We start from the raw sequence: 15,931 nt of genomic DNA on the forward strand, positions 1-15,931 counted from the left end.
CTGGCCCCTGACCTGCAGCAAGGCCACAGCTGCTGAGAAAAGAAAAATATAAAGCCTCTCATTCTGCGGCCACGGACTCTTCAATTCCCAACTGAGCACAGAGCTATGTACAAGTGCTCATTTTTAGGGGGGTTGTGGGAATACGATCAGTGCTGAAAGTGGGACAATATTAAATCTACAAAATAACAAGATCAAAATATCACAGAAACACACAACTCTTACCCAGAACGGAGAGGGTGGCGTTGGCAGAAATGGTGCCTGCTGTGTTTTTAGCAGTGCAGCTGTACACGCCCATGTCTTCTGGCTTGACGTCCATGATGAAGAACACGTCGTCGTCAGGCATGACATGCATTCGCCGCTCGCGGGCGGCGGGGAAATCCGTGCCGCCGTCCTTCTGCCAGGCGATCTGAGGAGACGGGTGGCCCTCAGCGGCACACTCCAACCTGGCTGTGTGGCCTGTCCTGATGGTGCTGTCCTTAGGAGTCTTCACAAAGGACGGAAGAACTGTGGATGAAAAATACACAAATTCCATTAGTGTGTGTTAAACATGATGGCAGGACATTCAGAGGAAGTCAACTATCCACTTTTTCCTCATTGATATTCGTACAGTTCTACACTTTCACACCTGCAAGCTGACCAATAGCTCCACTGGAGGACTCATGGGTAAAGAACCTCGACAGCAGTTGTTGAGGATTACAAAGCATTACTCATTCATGTCTTCCGACCACATTTTTCCAGATGGTGCTGACATTCAAACCAGGAAACTTCCAGTCAGAAACCAAAGTCTCCAGCCTCTATAGGAAACTTTGCCAATTTCCGCTTCTTAACATCCATATGAACAAACGAAACAACAGACAGAAAAATGACTCTGTCAGAAGAGTAAGTAAGGAAGAAGAGACTTGGGCAAAGTACCAAGCTCTAGATAAAGAATCTCCGTTTGTAAGAAAGCAGAATGACAGAGTGGAGAGGAGATGGCCTCTGTTAGCGCCGACATGCAGCTAAATCAATTTGTTCCGAATACCATCCTGGAGGAGATGGAGAAGGCCAAGCAAGAGACAAGACTTTATTCACGTGAAAGAAAGGAACTCAGCATGGACACTCATCTGGTTCTTCCGTCAAACTGGATGAATGAAAATGATCGTTTTAACACAAGCAGGTGTTTTATTTCATGGAAATGATGTAATCACACACATCAACAGCTTGAGTTACATTTATTTTTTGTCCATCTTATCTTGACACATTTAAGTTGCCATTACTCTTTTTACAACCACATTGACGCAATCTCCCTTTAAATGCATTTTTACAGGATTTGCTTCAGTTTCTACCTACCATTGACAATGAGGCGGGCCTTGCTGGAGTAGGTGGAGCCAAAGTGGTTGGTGATGATGCACTGATAACGGCCCTCATGTGCAAAGGTGACATGTCGCAGGTGGAGGATGGTGGTGTACTCCATCACGCCTCCACCTGCACCCGCATCCTGTGTTGATCCTTGATGGTGAGCTTGCACGTGGGCGTAGTTCTCTGTCTCTGCGTGTTGAAGCAGCTCCTGGTCCTTTCGCCACGCAAAGGTCATTGGGGACGAGCTGCTGCTTGCTGCCGTGCAGGTGAGACGCACGTTGCTACCAAGGACCGTCACCGTGGTTTCTGGCTGCACCGTGATCTGGGGCTTTGGAAGGTCATCTGAGAGTGGAGAGCGATAAAAAAAGCAGGAGTGGAAGAAGGACAAAACGTAGAAGAAGTTAGAAGATGGTGAAGGAAAAAGAAGGAAAGCGGAAGGACAGTTACAGGAGGGAAAAAAAGCGAGCATAAGGATCCATTAGCAAATGCAAAGTTAAACAAAAACACCACACGCACACAAACAAATATGTGTGAGTATCTAAATAGCACGAGTGCCAAGCTGTCAGTGTGGCCCATCTGTGTCTCCTCTTGCTCAAAACAGCAGCCCACATAAACACATATTATGCATGCACATAGAAACACACACAACTCACCACACACAAAGCTGCTGGCTGGGGCCTGGAAGATGCTTGTGCCCTTCAGGCTCTCTGGGTGGGCACAGGTGGCATTGACTCCAGCCTGCAGACCACGTGTCACCAACCAGTCGGGCAGCCAGTGGAGCTGGCAGTCGCACAGGAAGCTGTCGCTCTGAATGAGACTGAGGAGGAGGAGGAGAGAGGCGCGGTAAGTAAGTGCATGTGGTATATATCACAACTGTTGCAGCTGTAACTGAATATGTGTTTCTGAAAAGTGCGTGGGTGCCAAGAACACAGTGGGAGTGTGTTTCACTGAGTCGAGGTGTGCGTGTGGGTGTCTATGTGCTGCTGGCTGTTCCTGTGTGTGTGGGTTTGTGCACATAAATTATGTGCGGTTGTGTAAATGCACCAGTGTAACTCACAGGGATTTGAGATTCTTTATCTTGCTGAAGACGTCGGGTTGGATGGAACGAATAGCGTTCTCTCCCAAGTTCCTGTTGGGACATTACATTGCCTTATTCATCAACTGAATAGACACCACAGTCATACCTGCATCCTGGCTCTCATTAGCATGGATCAACCTTGTTAACCAAGGTGAAAATATCTCTGATATCTCTGACCATACATGCCGGCTTTTCCGTCACTTACTGCCCTCATTTGACAAAGGCCTGTGAAAGCGCTTATAGGAATTCCATTTCTTCTACGGAGCTCGCCATATGCTCAATAACTCTGTTCCGGCGTCGAGGCAGGAAAAAAAGGCCAAAGTTGAGATTGTGCTTCGCTAACGAGAAAGAAGCAGCTGGGCGCTTGCAAAAGCCCCTGTCTTCTCCTTTTACAAAGACGCTATTAAATTGCTAGCTGCCTCCTCTCTGCCAGCTACTTTTGGCAACACCCCCCAAAAACACACACATACACTCCGCTCTCTCTCCCTCACTCACTCCGGCTGGGAGGAGGGGCAGCCAAGCATTGTGGGATACTCACAGGTGTTCCAGGGTCTCCAGGCCAGAGAAGGCTTTTTTGGCCACCGACTTGATCTTGTTTCCAAACAGAGTCCTGCCGTTTCCAAACATGAAGGGTGTCGATGGATGAAGAGAGAGTGAGCAAGAGGGAGAGGGGGAGAAGGGGGTGAGAAGAGGGGGTTAAAAGAGAGTGCAAGAGAGGGAGAGAGGCACAATTAGCGAGGCTGAATCTGATAAGATTGAGGGGATTGAGGTATTGGAAATCTGAACTGCATGGAGATTAGCCAGGAGGAAGGGTGATTGAGACTGAATGGGGTCGAGATGGGGGGTGGGGGCACCTGGGCTCAGCGCTGCTCTTCAAAGACCACTTTTATCTTTATTAGAATGTAATAGAATGACCAGGCGCTGTGTGAGTGTGTGTGTGTTGTTCTCCCTGCAGAGCTAGTAAGGACATGCAGCCCATGTAAGTATGTGTGTGTCTGTCCACGTCAAGCCTTGTGTGAGCCAAGAAGTGAGTTGCTGTTCCCTCTGATTCAGGGTCCTAATCCCTTCTTCCGCTCTCTACCCTCCCTCCCATACCTCGCTCGCTCCTCTCCTGTTGTAGTCTTTGCTTCACAGGAAGGGGAGACACGGCTGGCTGGTTGACAATGAAGACCCCAGTGTTCAAACTCATCCACATGTTCACACAAACAAACGACTGTCTTGTCAGAAATGACAAGAAGGCTACTTCTACTACATTTTTGTAACTTCTATTTGGAATTAGACAAGCCAATGAAAACAAATAAAGACTAAATTAAATCTTCTTAGCATTTTCCTTGGCTTAAGACTGTTAGTTACTTCCCTTCACAGTGTGTGTGGTGGACACATCTGTACTTAAAGCTGCTCACTAATGGACAGCTTTAAGTACATCTGTTAGATAGATAGATGAACTTTATTGATCCCAATTGGGAAATTGTTGTGCTGTTCAAATATGGCATTGAAATGTGTGTCCAGTGACCAGTTGAAATCACATCTCACATCCTCACTCTATGTACAAATAAAAATAAAATAAAATGGATTTCTGTTCAAATATGCTGTTTATAGCCATTCTGACTTAACATCTGTTGTCAATGTGTTTGTGTGTGTAGGTGAATGCATCTCTGTGAGGGTCAGGAGTGGGCTGAGCAAATCAATGCACCACACGTAGCTCTACAAAATAAGATTGTACTTATTTGAAGCCGTTAAAGATGAAATAGAAAATCAATGTATGTGAAAGAAGGAGAAGTGTAAAAATACTTTGGGTTCATTGTGAAACTGTAGTGGTCAGAGGACGTCATCTGAGTAAGAGGTCCTTCACTGTGGCCCAGGACACATTTGTGTTCGCGCTGCTAAAGTTTTCACACTTTTACTTGGACAGACTTGGTCTGAACAGGCCCTTTGATTTCTCGCTCCTTCTTTCTCTTTTCTGTTTATCTTTTTTCCCATGCATTGCTTTGCCAGCGTTGGGAGGCAGTGGGCCGCTTCCGCCAACGTCCTGACAAAAGGGGCAGGGTCAGAGGGTGGGGCATGTGAGGCGTTTGATGTTGATGACTGAATGCAGCCCTCAATTTCACCCTCTCACAGTTCCTAACAACAGGGACTGGGAAGGGGACAAGAGGAGCGGAGGCATGGAGAAGAAATAGAAATAAGCCTATTGGAGAGCGAACCCCTGCCAGCTCGAAGAAAAGCCCTTTCTCCCGTTCTTTCTCTTTCAGCCCTGCTCACACTGGGAACCATCTTGGCTGGACACCATCTTTTCATGCTGCAGGTTGTTGATTGCCGCTCAATGCCAGCAACTCCACGTCCGCTGTAATTCTTCAACATGCCAAGTTTTGACATTGAACTTTTTTTTTGAGTATTCATGGAAAAACAGATAAAAAATAGTTTACTGCATATCCTTCTTGAGCCATTAGCAACACAGAGAACCCGGTTTGGCCATAAAGCTACAGTGAAACAATGAAATCACAAGATGAAAGCCAGACTGAACTGGAGAGACAAACTAGCCTGGGCTTCTACAGGATGAAGAGAGGAAAATATTTTATATTATTACCTTGGATGTTATATGAACTAGCTTTGTTAAAAAGTAAGGGGGGGTCCTATAAATCCTCCTACACCATGAATACTTCCCCTCCAAGAGAAGTGTGGGGTCTTGATGGCACTGATATCTCGAACTCTCTGGCCTTCAACTGGACTGGTTAAACTTAGCTGGCAATGAAGTGCAAGTGGGGGATTTGGAGGGAAGATTTTGAATGTGAGAAAAACACTCACTCCTCTTTTTTTCTGATCGTTTGTCTTTGAAGAACAGCAGAGAGAATCCCAGTAACAGTGACAGGCCAGGACAGAGAGATGAAAAGGAGGAGTTGGTAGAGAAGGAAATGCAGAGGGAGTAGAAGAAAGAGCGATGGGACGACACTCACAGCTTGTTGAGGCTGTCCAATCCAGAGAAGGCCCCATTGGTGTCCTCTATTGTGCCCGAGATGTCGTTATGGTCCAGCTCCCTGTGGAGAATGGAAGAAAAGAGAGGGATAAGAGAGATGGAAGAATGGAGGGAAGGAGGAGAGCAGGGACAGAGTCTGCCAGCGCTGAAGCGTTCACAGCCCTGGCAGAGGCTGGTCTGGAAGTCACGGGTTACCCCCTCTCTCTATCACCCTCCCCCCACTGCACCTGGCCTTTCGTGGCCCTCTGCTCTGCCAACCAAGCGAATTCTTTCCTTAGAAGGGTGGAGAAGGAGTGGGCATGTGAGTGTGTGTGTATATGTGTGCGTTGGTGTGTCGAGACAAGCTCCAGCACAGGGAAACATGTATAATGCATGGCGACATGGAGGGATTGGCACAAACACAATGCTGTGTGACAGTCCAGACAGTGGGGTTTGTTCGTCCGATGGTGGCAGGTACAGTCAAAGCCAAGAGTGTCAATGAGGTTAAGGACCAAGCTTAGCCGTGGCCAGGCAAAGACAGAATGGATCCAATGAAAGGAGGAAAAGAGAAACTGTTTTTTTTTTACAGTTTTTGGAGGTTTACAAACACTTGTTAAATGAATATTATTCCTCCCTGAACACGTCTTAAGAAATACCTCTGTAGGTGAAGTCATAGCTGCGGAGGAACCACCACTCCTCCCCTTAGCATGATAATTGAAAAGAAAAACGACAGGATCAGAGGTCTCCTCTGAACAATTAAAAGACTTCCAAACTTGAGAAGGGCCTTTCAGGTTATTGGTCAGCCACACCCTCCACCACCTCCACAATAGCACCCTTCGCTCCCCCTCCTTCCATTGCTTTCCAAGCATCTCTTATCCCCCTTTAGTTCTATTCAGTCTCTTTTGGCCGCTGTCTTAGTTGGACTGGACTGGGGCTGCCAATTTCCTACTCTTTCTGGCTGGCTGGATGTGAATGGCTGCTGTCTTGTTAAAGCAAAGCCAGTGGTGGGGGCTGTGGAGCAGGGAGAGTGGGCACAGAGAAGGGGGCCCTGATGAGCCAAGGCATCCCCCTCCCCACCATGGACGAATTAGAGGGTAAGATGGCTTGTTTGGAGCTTTCACACCCCGATGCAGGCTCCAGCCCCATGCCAGCACGGCCAGCAGCGGACCCAATTAAAGCTCCCCCGGCTCCTTTTCAGGGCCCAGCCTATGCATGTCCTCCTGACCACTGATTAGATTAGGCCTGCCTCAAAGACACACAGTGCAGGAGTGATACAAGATTATGTAGAATCAAGACAAAGATAGCGAGTGCATTTTGGGATAAAATGAGGAGATGATAGAATACACTAAGGATATCAGAAGAAATGGGCATTTAATGTGTCAACAAAAAAGCCTAAAGTGAGCAATTAAAGTCGAGAACGAAAAATATGAGAGATGTGAGAGAAGCAGCGATATGGCAGACACAAGCTCAGCTCCCTGTCCCACCCGCTACTTCCCTCTGTAGCTAGTTATCTAACACCCAGTCAGCCAGCAGAGAGAGGCCTTATGTGCCTTGGCTTGTCACCTCGCTGAGAGATGGAGCTTGTCTAGCAAGCTCTGGCACAACTCTCGTCTCTGGCTCTCTCACTGGGAAGAGGCACAGCCAAGGGGACCTTGGTTCAAAAGTAAGACCCCCAAGTTGGTCCCTGGAATTTATCTCCTGACTTTCTCCCTTTCATTCCCTCTTTTTCTTTCTTTGCCCGTTTGTGCTGTTTGTGCAAAAGGTGGATCAGTTGGGGGAGCAATCACTGTCTTTATTCATGGCTTCTAAAAGCAAGGACGAATCTCTCCAGGGAGGTGGTGACACAGAACTCTTTCAAAGCCAAGTTTGTTGGGAAACAGTGTCTGAGACAAAACAGAAACACGCAAACAAAACCAGACAAAAGGAACAAAGTGAGAAAAGACACAAAAATAAGGCTTCTAATAAATAGGTTGCTACAGAAACACCTTGTAAAAGTAAAAAAAGAACTTGTGAATTGACACAAACAGGGCTGCTGATTGTGTAGCGCTAGAAGATTTTGTCACATAATTTTTTATCTTTTTTTAGTTGTTCCACATGAGCCACATTTGTATCAAGGTCATGCAAACAAACATGGAGAAGAATGAAAGTGACACAAAACTTTCTCCAACTAGCCAAGACAAAATAAGAAGGTTGAGGAAGGGCTACTTCTGTCTTTTTACCACCTACACAAAAGTCATGTGAAACAGGACAGAGAGAGTTGGCGAAGGAGAGCGGCAAAAGTACAGCCGACTGCTCAAAATAAAAACAAAACTCAGGGAGAGGCTTTTGCCTACAGGAGGTAACAAATGTGTTACAACTTACATCTACAGAAAAAGGTATCAGTAACAAGATTTATCTGGATGTGAAAATACCTGTATCTGATTGTGAGGTTTTAGTCAAATCTCAGAGCCTTAAAGGCAAATGAGATCAGACCTAGCTTGAAAAGTAAACAACCCCCACTTTCTAAAGTCAACTGAAGGTACTTTGTGAGCCAATATATCAAATATCACACAGGCAAAACCAATATTAAAGATCTCAGCTTTCACAGCTCCCGAGTGGCACATTTTAGCCCTTATCGTCAGCAGGTGCAAAACCATAATGAGTTGGTTGATGGGGATTATTCTGGGTTGGTAATAGAGGGCGGTTGCAGGGGAGTGTACTTACAGGACGCGTACGGCCTTGAGGCCTCTGAAGGCTCCTTCTGTGATGTGGCTGATGGAGTTGTGGCCCAGACGGAGGGTGTGGAGATCCCCCAGTACAGCCAGGCTGCCTTCATCCAGACGAGTCAAGTTGTTGTATGACAGATTGCTGGAGAGAGAAACGGAGCATGAGACAGAGAAAAGACAACACAGGCAGACACAGAGATGGAAAGAGGGAGAGGGAAAAAAAAGGGGGGAAAGAAAGAGACGTGTTCTGTGTGAGGTCTGGAAGGAGATGACAGGTTGGAAGAATGCTGAGGCAGCTCGCGACATCATTATACGTTAATTTCATGGCTGATTCAATGTCTATTTGCCACTCTGTGGCGTGTTTTTCCATTGTGCCTTTTTTTTTCGTCAAAAGATGTTAACAGAGAATGGGCTGTGCAGAACTTGGAGCTCAGCTGAGGACCTGACCATTTGACAGGGAAGAAAAGAAATTCTTGGTCTGAACTTTATGTGTCTACAACCTCCATTTATAAGCCCACTTAAGCATGTGGTAAACCCCAGGGGAATATACTGTCACTCAGGTTTTCTGCAGCCCTCAAAATATTATTCATTTTCACATCCAGGTCCCAGTGGGATGAGAACACCGCAAGGATTAAAAAGCAGTTTTACTCATTCTTGGGATTTGAAAAGAAATAATAATCTGGTTTGTTGGCATAAATTAAGAATCAAGTGAAAATGAAGTCAAAGATTGTTTAAATGACTTGAAAGGTTGTTTCTTCATGGTATGCATATAACACGTCTTAAATCCTAAATGTAAACGATGATCCCATAAGGGTAACTTTCAAACAGTGGTCAAAGGCAGTATTGTGTATTTTCCCTCTCTATGGGCCTCGCTGTCTGTCTCTGTGGCCAGACCTTAGGTCTGCTTGACCAGTCATGTGTGCAGAGATTCTCCCTGCTGACCAGCTCAGCCTGGCCCACTGGGAATGCAATAACAGGCTCCTCATAAAGACCAGTCACTCTCCTCTATCAGCCATGGGGTTTATCATAACTCTAGATAATAAAATCATAACCACTGGTGCAGCTCAGGGAAGATGACTCAAGGATGGCAGTGGGAGCAATCTGTCATTAATAATACCTGCGCACAGGAAATGGCATTGACATACACAGAGCATCTATCGCTTTATTCCTTCTGACTGTTACACACAAACAAACAGAGGCGCCACACATTCCCAAGGCTACCTCGCAGTTAGCAACGCCTCAGCTGAGCAGAGCACTTTACAGGAGCAATATGACAGTCATGTCAACAGAACAGGAAAGACTCTCTGATAATAACTCCTCATTTGGTAGACAAAGGCCATGGAGGCGATCCCTTTGTGTAATTACCACAACACAACTAGAAGAGGATTACACGCCAGTTTACCAAACCCCTACGCTTCAGAACTTGCACAAAAACTCTTGTCGAAGGACTTGAGTGCTGCTGAGCCCAGCTCTAATTATGGGATAAACAGGATTATCCTGAGAATAGCGTAGCATATTGAGTGTTAAAGCACAATGTCATTTAACCCTGGGGAAGGTAGATGGATGATATGGGTGGGGGTGGCGAGTGTTGGGTTCTCAGGATACAAGACAAGGGGTTTAGATCCCCTGAGATAGACCAAAAAGTTTTAGGAATTTGCATATAAATACCATAATACAGTTTTGGATGATTAAAAGTACACTTAAAGTGCTACTAAAGTGCTTAAAGTTCTACCCTGAACTTATATTCTTTGTTGCCTCCAACTCTCCCTGATAACCGTTATCATTCCAGTTTTAAGAGTTTTAACCGCAGCCTGCTGGAAGGCATTTGCAAGAGGACATCTGGCAGGAGGAGTTTGGGAGTTCAGGCCAATTTAAATGCTGGTACTCACAGTTCCCTCAGCTTCTGGCAGAACTTCCATCCATCAGGATTGATGCGGGCTATAGAGTTGTTACTGAGGAATAGCTGCTGAAGGGAAGACAGGCCGTACAGGGAGCCACTGTTCACCTCCGTCAGACTGTTGTAGTCCAGGTGACTGCATGGGACAAAAGAATTGAGAAATGTGGGTATTAGTATAATGAGAATCAAGGGAACTTTGTAAAGACGTTTGCAGGCAACAGGATGTTAGGTGGCGTTTATTAAAACCCTGAAATAAACTTTGCAGCAGCAACGAAATCTTACAATGTAATTGTGCATGTAATAGTGGCAATATGTACAAGTTGCATGCTGGCTAGAAAATATGTGATTGTTGTGATTGTGACCAAGTTCCAGTAAGTGTACAAAATAGTTATTATTCTTTGGTTTGTTGGTGAATGTTTCTGTAATAGTCACTAACTGATGCAAATAGGTTTAGCCTATTAGTGCTTGATTCAAGCACTGGGCTACAACCAAACTCAATAAATCAGGAGATTAGTTTGAGATATTAGATTAGAGATTAGATGTCTTATGATAGGGCGGCAAAATGTTTTGCAGAGAAGAAGTTAGTTGCAGAAAAGTAATATGTCAGATGAGAAATGTATTTTCTAAGTTGTCTGATTGTGTAAATGCATTATTGTGCTTGTGTATCAATTCATGTTTCAGTGTTTTCTATCACATACAGGACTTTCATCTTTGCCAGGTCCCAGAAGGCACCGTCAGTAAGCTTGCTGATGCTGTTTCTTTGCAGTTTGAGCACCTCCAGACTGGACAGACCCTGGAAGGTCAGACCCTCCACCTGGCGAATACGGTTCCTGTTCAGCTCACTGAGACAAACATACAAGACAAATTAAAATAGTCATGGGAGAAAAGCAGAAAGGCACTTAATCATACTTTGTAAACATTAAAACCAGGGAAACCATTTCCCCTCCTTTCTTTTCTTTTTGAATGTTTTGCCCTCATTCTTCTGTGTATGAGCATCCATCAAACTTAAGTCAAACCAAAAGAATCCTGTAGCCTCCATGCTTCAGCTGACACATGTTGTCATTAACAAACCCCCAGCTTAACAGGCATTCCTCAGAGTGGTAAAGAGCCTAACCTGCAGACTTTAGCTTACAAACAAGGGTTACAGCATCGAACATTCAAATTAAACCTGGTATAAGATCTGCAGTCATTCTTATGTGTGTAAAGGCTGAGATGTCAATGAATCTGTATATCGGGTATGTGTGTGTGTGAAGGCTGTAAAAGCCCCTAGGTTGGCAAAGATAAACATCCACCCAGGTTCTTTTGTGTCTAATGTGCATCACCACTAGTATGAGCAGATACAGTGACACCGGGGCCACCTGGCTGACAAAAGGCACCTGGGGAAACCACATCGGGGGAGGCTACCATTGCATGAGTACCTTCACTCCCAAAAAAGGAGGTGTTGATCTACAAATGGGTCGACCTCACTGTTACGCTGGAGGGAAGTTTGACAAAGATAATGGAGCACAGTGTGGGGAATGAAGTGAACAAACCACTTTAGGGATATGGAATAAGGCAATAAATCAGCAATAATATTGCTCCGGTATTTACCTTGTCAGACCACATCCATCCCTAGAGATGGATCTAACCCTAATAGCATTCAAAATGTTGAGCATACAGAGCTCAATCAACAGACACTACAAACTCCCCCTGGTTCAAACTCTTAATTCTTTCCAGTTCTACAATGTCTCCAGGGGCTACAAAGGGGAACCCCATACATGTTCAGCCCTAACACACATGTCTAAAATGTATTGTTTTTCCAGTGGTACTCACAGCTGGGTGAGCCTTGGGAGCTGGAAGGCTCTCACAGGGATCTGACTGATGCGGTTTCTGCTCAGTCTCAGGACCTGTAGTGTTGAGCCCAGGTGGTCCAGAGCTCCGACCTCTAACATGCTAATCTTGTTGTTGCTCAGGTACCTGGACACGGAGGCAGCACATTGTGACATCAGAAATTTATGACAAACCTCAAATGTTCGATTATGAAGGCCTAAGTTTCTGTCTCACTTAAGTTTCTTTGCCTGTTTCATATGTGAATCTGTTAACCCCCCATACATTTTCATGAATACACTCTATGAAGCTTTGGTGTCACAAATAATAACAATATCAACTTGCAACACAAACTGTGTGCACTGTTTTTGCTTTTATTTTATTTTTCTATCAATATTGACTCTTGCTACCTTATTTCTTAACTAGCACAAGTTTCACCTTATTTACTTTCATTTTAGTTAATACGTTTTGAAAGATTAGCTTGTTATGTGCCACAGTAATAATCCATCACACTTACAGGTCTCGGATTTTGAGTCCTGCAGGAAAGCAGTGCCCTCGTAGCTCGGTGATATCATTATTGCTCAGGTCCAGAGATTCCACAGACACCAGCTCTCTGGTCCGCCTGCCGTCAATGCTGCGGATCTTGTTGTGATGTCTGGAAAAAAAAACACAAACAAGGCATAAGGTGTTGTTGACAATCCCTAACAGACTCACATCGTTTCCCTACGAGATGTCCACCTTGCTTGCCACCTTGCTCAAAAAATATTACCCTGCTCAATTTCAGTGTCCTTTTCCCATCACTCAAGGAGGGAAGACACTCCAAATCCCTGGCTTCTCTAGGCCCACTCAGGCACAAAGAAAGAAAGGTACACAGAACAAAGTGCTCTACATCCACCTCAAAATGTGTACTTTAAGAGCTTCCAAACAGAGGCTGGCCTTCTTTAAACAATTCCAAGGACACCTGTGCTTCTCACAGCTCACTCTTAAAATCTACTAGAGAGACGGGGCCTCTGTGATCAACCAGAGCCACTTGAAGAGGTATTTTGGAGTACTTCAGTGTGTTATGGAATGAAGCAGTGGCTGTGTGATTCTCAAGAAGGAGCAGCTACTATCAAAGTCCTAATCTGCACAGGACATAGCAGCAGAAACAACTGACTGGATGACAAAAAAAAATGTCATCACACAAGGAAATCTATCCCGATAAAATCACTTTTGTGCGTTCAAAGTGATCTTGACCTTTGACCATCACATTTTAATCACTTCATTCTTCAGTCCTAGTGAATGTTTGTGCAAAATGATCGAATTGAAGAAATTCCCTAGAGGAGATGAGAATTGCATTCCTCAGAATGGGACAGGCAGGCAAGCAGACCACCCGAGAACATAATGCCTCTGGCCATGGCTGTCACCGGCACTAATGCATAAAAAAAGATTCTGTCTAGGACATTATCCTGCAATTTGAAGAAGAGGATGATTGTAGGAAACACTGCTGATAGTGACAGTGACACCCAAACACAAAACCTTGTGTCAGCAGAGCTTCCAGGAGGCCACAGGACACACAAGAAACCCAAATGAGAAATGAATACAGTAGGTATAACATAGGCAAAGCAGAGAGATGGGAAAACACAAAGTACACATACAAGTCAAACATCTGATTTTAAACAGTTTTTTTTTTTAGGTTTGACAACTGAACTTACATGATGACTCAATTAAAATGTATCCGTAGCATAATCCTAACCCTAGTTTATTTGCTTTCTCATCGGGTGAAAGATGATACTAGATCAATAATAATAGTTGTATCTAGTAACTTCTGGTTGCCTGGCAACCTCACAATAAACATGCAAACATAGTGGTCACTATTACACATAGTTTTCTGTACAGGTTAAACAAATGAGATGTAACGTCTAGACTAACTGCTTCCTGTTTCCATCTTTTATGCTAAGCTAATCTCCAAGAGTCAGAGTCATTTCATCTAACTCACAGCAGGAAAGTGTTTTTCCCACAAATTACAAACTATTCATTCGGCAGCATTCTCCTTAAACTCCAATGCTATTAAATCTGTCACACTCTCACTCACAAACACACACTCTCTGTTATATTATCTATTACAACAAGGACTTGTGCTTTAGCGGACAAAATTAAGGTGACCTGCTTCACATTATTTCACTGCAAATCTGATGACCCACAAGCCAATTACACAGGATGCAACCAATAGCCACATCAGGCAGTGCATTGTCTTTGGCCAGTTATCACATGTACAACACTGACCTCTTATAATTCACATGATTCAAAGCTAATGAGAAACACTAAATGTTGGTGTGTGTTGGTGTGTGTGTGTGTGTGTGTGTGTGTGTGTGTGTGTGTGTGTGTGTGTGTGTGTGTGTGTGTGTGTGTGTGTGTGTGTGTGGCTGATACAAGGTAGGTGTTCTGCCAGTCAAACTTGTCAAAACAAGGTCTGTCCCTCCTTTGTAGCCTTTAGCCAGCAGATGGACACACACACAGACTCATTTATTGGTGTCTGAGAGGAGGAGGGGTCTCACCACAGTTGCCCACCTGAATAAACAGTGGCAGTAAGGATGAGCCATTCAAGCACGCCTGCGCAAACACATACACACACAACACAATCAACAAATGCACACATGGTCCAGAGACAGTGGCTACAGTGAGCATGAGCACGGGGGGATGGGAAGAATTGGGGAGGAAGGAGGGGATAAAAAGGAGAGGGGAGTGAAGGGGTGAGGTGGGGTCAACAGCTGGCGACCTTTGCTGGGAAAAACAGATCAGTCTCAAACTGGTGGGAGAGGTTGACCTCTCTCACTCGTTCTCTCACCCCCCCCCCCCCCCCCCCCCCCCCCCGCTCTCCTTCCACTGCTTGAACCAAATTCCCTCTCCTCTCTCCCGCCCACAGCCCAGAGCCCAGCTGTGTGTGTGAGACAGATAAAGCCTCAGCGCTCAGTGTGTTTGAAGTCCCTTCACACAAAGTAGTAGCGTTTCTAAAAACTGATTATCATACAGACAGTGACATTTCTGATAAAGCGGAGCTTGGTTCGCTCTTGTTCTCTTTCGTGTCTCGGGGTCTTATTCGCTCTTGATTCCATTTAATTCCAAATCTCTTCACACTGCCCCATTGACCATCAGATTATAGTGAACTTGTTTTGACACACTGGCGTGCCCATTCTGCTGTTTCCAGTGTCATCTTTGGGGGGGCGATTGTTTTGCCTGTTCCTTCCTGTTTGAAGCTGGTGGTCAGGACAAAAGGAGAATTATTTCAAAATCAGATGATCCAGTGGGCCAGATGATTCCCAACCCGAAGCTGTTTTAACGCGCCCCTTTGATGCTGACTGGAGTGGTGATGAGCACAATGGGAAAGTTTGTGCTGCTCTGATGACACTGTGTTTTTAAACATTTTTGTTGCTTCCTTTTTTGCCATCCTGCTGTGGCATTTTGGGAGTCTGTGGGATGTCAGCGGGCTTGCCAACGTGCATTGTCAGACTGTGGGAGCCTGGCATATGGGCTCTGGTTGGTCATAAGCATCTGCACAATCAGGTGACTTCTGTTTTTTTACGTTAAAGCATGTTCCTGATAACTGATTCTCAAAGCTCGGTCCCGTTTGGTTGTAAAGATGACAGTGACTTGCTTAAAGAAAAATGAAAACTCCAGCAACACAGCCCCATATGGTCGGGCTTATTTGTGCCTTATGAATTTCATGACATTTGCAGCGATTGAAAAGAGGGTATGGGGTAAAGGAAGCATGAGGTGGGGAAAAGAAAAAGACTGATCGAGAAAGAAAAAAGGAAATGGAGCCCACTCTCCTCTCCCTTCTTTGTCCACCTTCTTGATAAATTTGTACATTGAGAACACCCACAGTGACAAGTCATCCTTTACTTTGTAAGTACAAACTGTCAGAGTTTCCGAATCAGACACTCAGAACAGAATTTGGCTGAAAAGATAATAATCTGATGATAATCTTGGTAACACTAAGTCATTGCTAATCTTGATATTTGTAGTGAATATTGAAATGTATTTAAGTTTCTTTAGAAGTTTTTATTTTGAATTGTCTTTATAAAGAAAATTGCAATTTTGTGTCTTTGCCTGGCAAGTACTGTTAAAACTATATCTAGGAAGAGGACAACAGTAGTAAAGTGTCCATCACTTCAAGT

General features: G+C 44.8%; 1 protein-coding gene across 1 annotated transcript in view; it reads right to left on the reverse strand.

Moving 5' to 3' along the window:
• lrig1 (leucine-rich repeats and immunoglobulin-like domains 1) overlaps window positions 1-15,931 on the reverse strand; it is a 36,657-nt gene that overhangs the window by 5,708 nt on the left and 15,018 nt on the right. Inside the window, exons 4-14 of the mRNA XM_020086654.2 lie at window positions 12,292-12,429; window positions 11,781-11,924; window positions 10,667-10,810; window positions 9,961-10,104; window positions 8,070-8,213; window positions 5,368-5,448; window positions 2,955-3,026; window positions 2,396-2,467; window positions 1,992-2,155; window positions 1,330-1,680; window positions 223-504 (exon numbers count right to left, since the gene is read on the reverse strand). Of these exons, the coding sequence (XP_019942213.2) occupies window positions 223-504; window positions 1,330-1,680; window positions 1,992-2,155; window positions 2,396-2,467; window positions 2,955-3,026; window positions 5,368-5,448; window positions 8,070-8,213; window positions 9,961-10,104; window positions 10,667-10,810; window positions 11,781-11,924; window positions 12,292-12,429 (1,736 nt within the window). The remainder of the gene's footprint in view (window positions 1-222; window positions 505-1,329; window positions 1,681-1,991; window positions 2,156-2,395; window positions 2,468-2,954; window positions 3,027-5,367; window positions 5,449-8,069; window positions 8,214-9,960; window positions 10,105-10,666; window positions 10,811-11,780; window positions 11,925-12,291; window positions 12,430-15,931) is intronic.

Source organism: Paralichthys olivaceus, chromosome 2 (assembly GCF_024713975.1).
Source record: "Paralichthys olivaceus isolate ysfri-2021 chromosome 2, ASM2471397v2, whole genome shotgun sequence".
In the NCBI taxonomy this organism is placed as follows: domain Eukaryota; kingdom Metazoa; phylum Chordata; class Actinopteri; order Pleuronectiformes; family Paralichthyidae; genus Paralichthys; species Paralichthys olivaceus.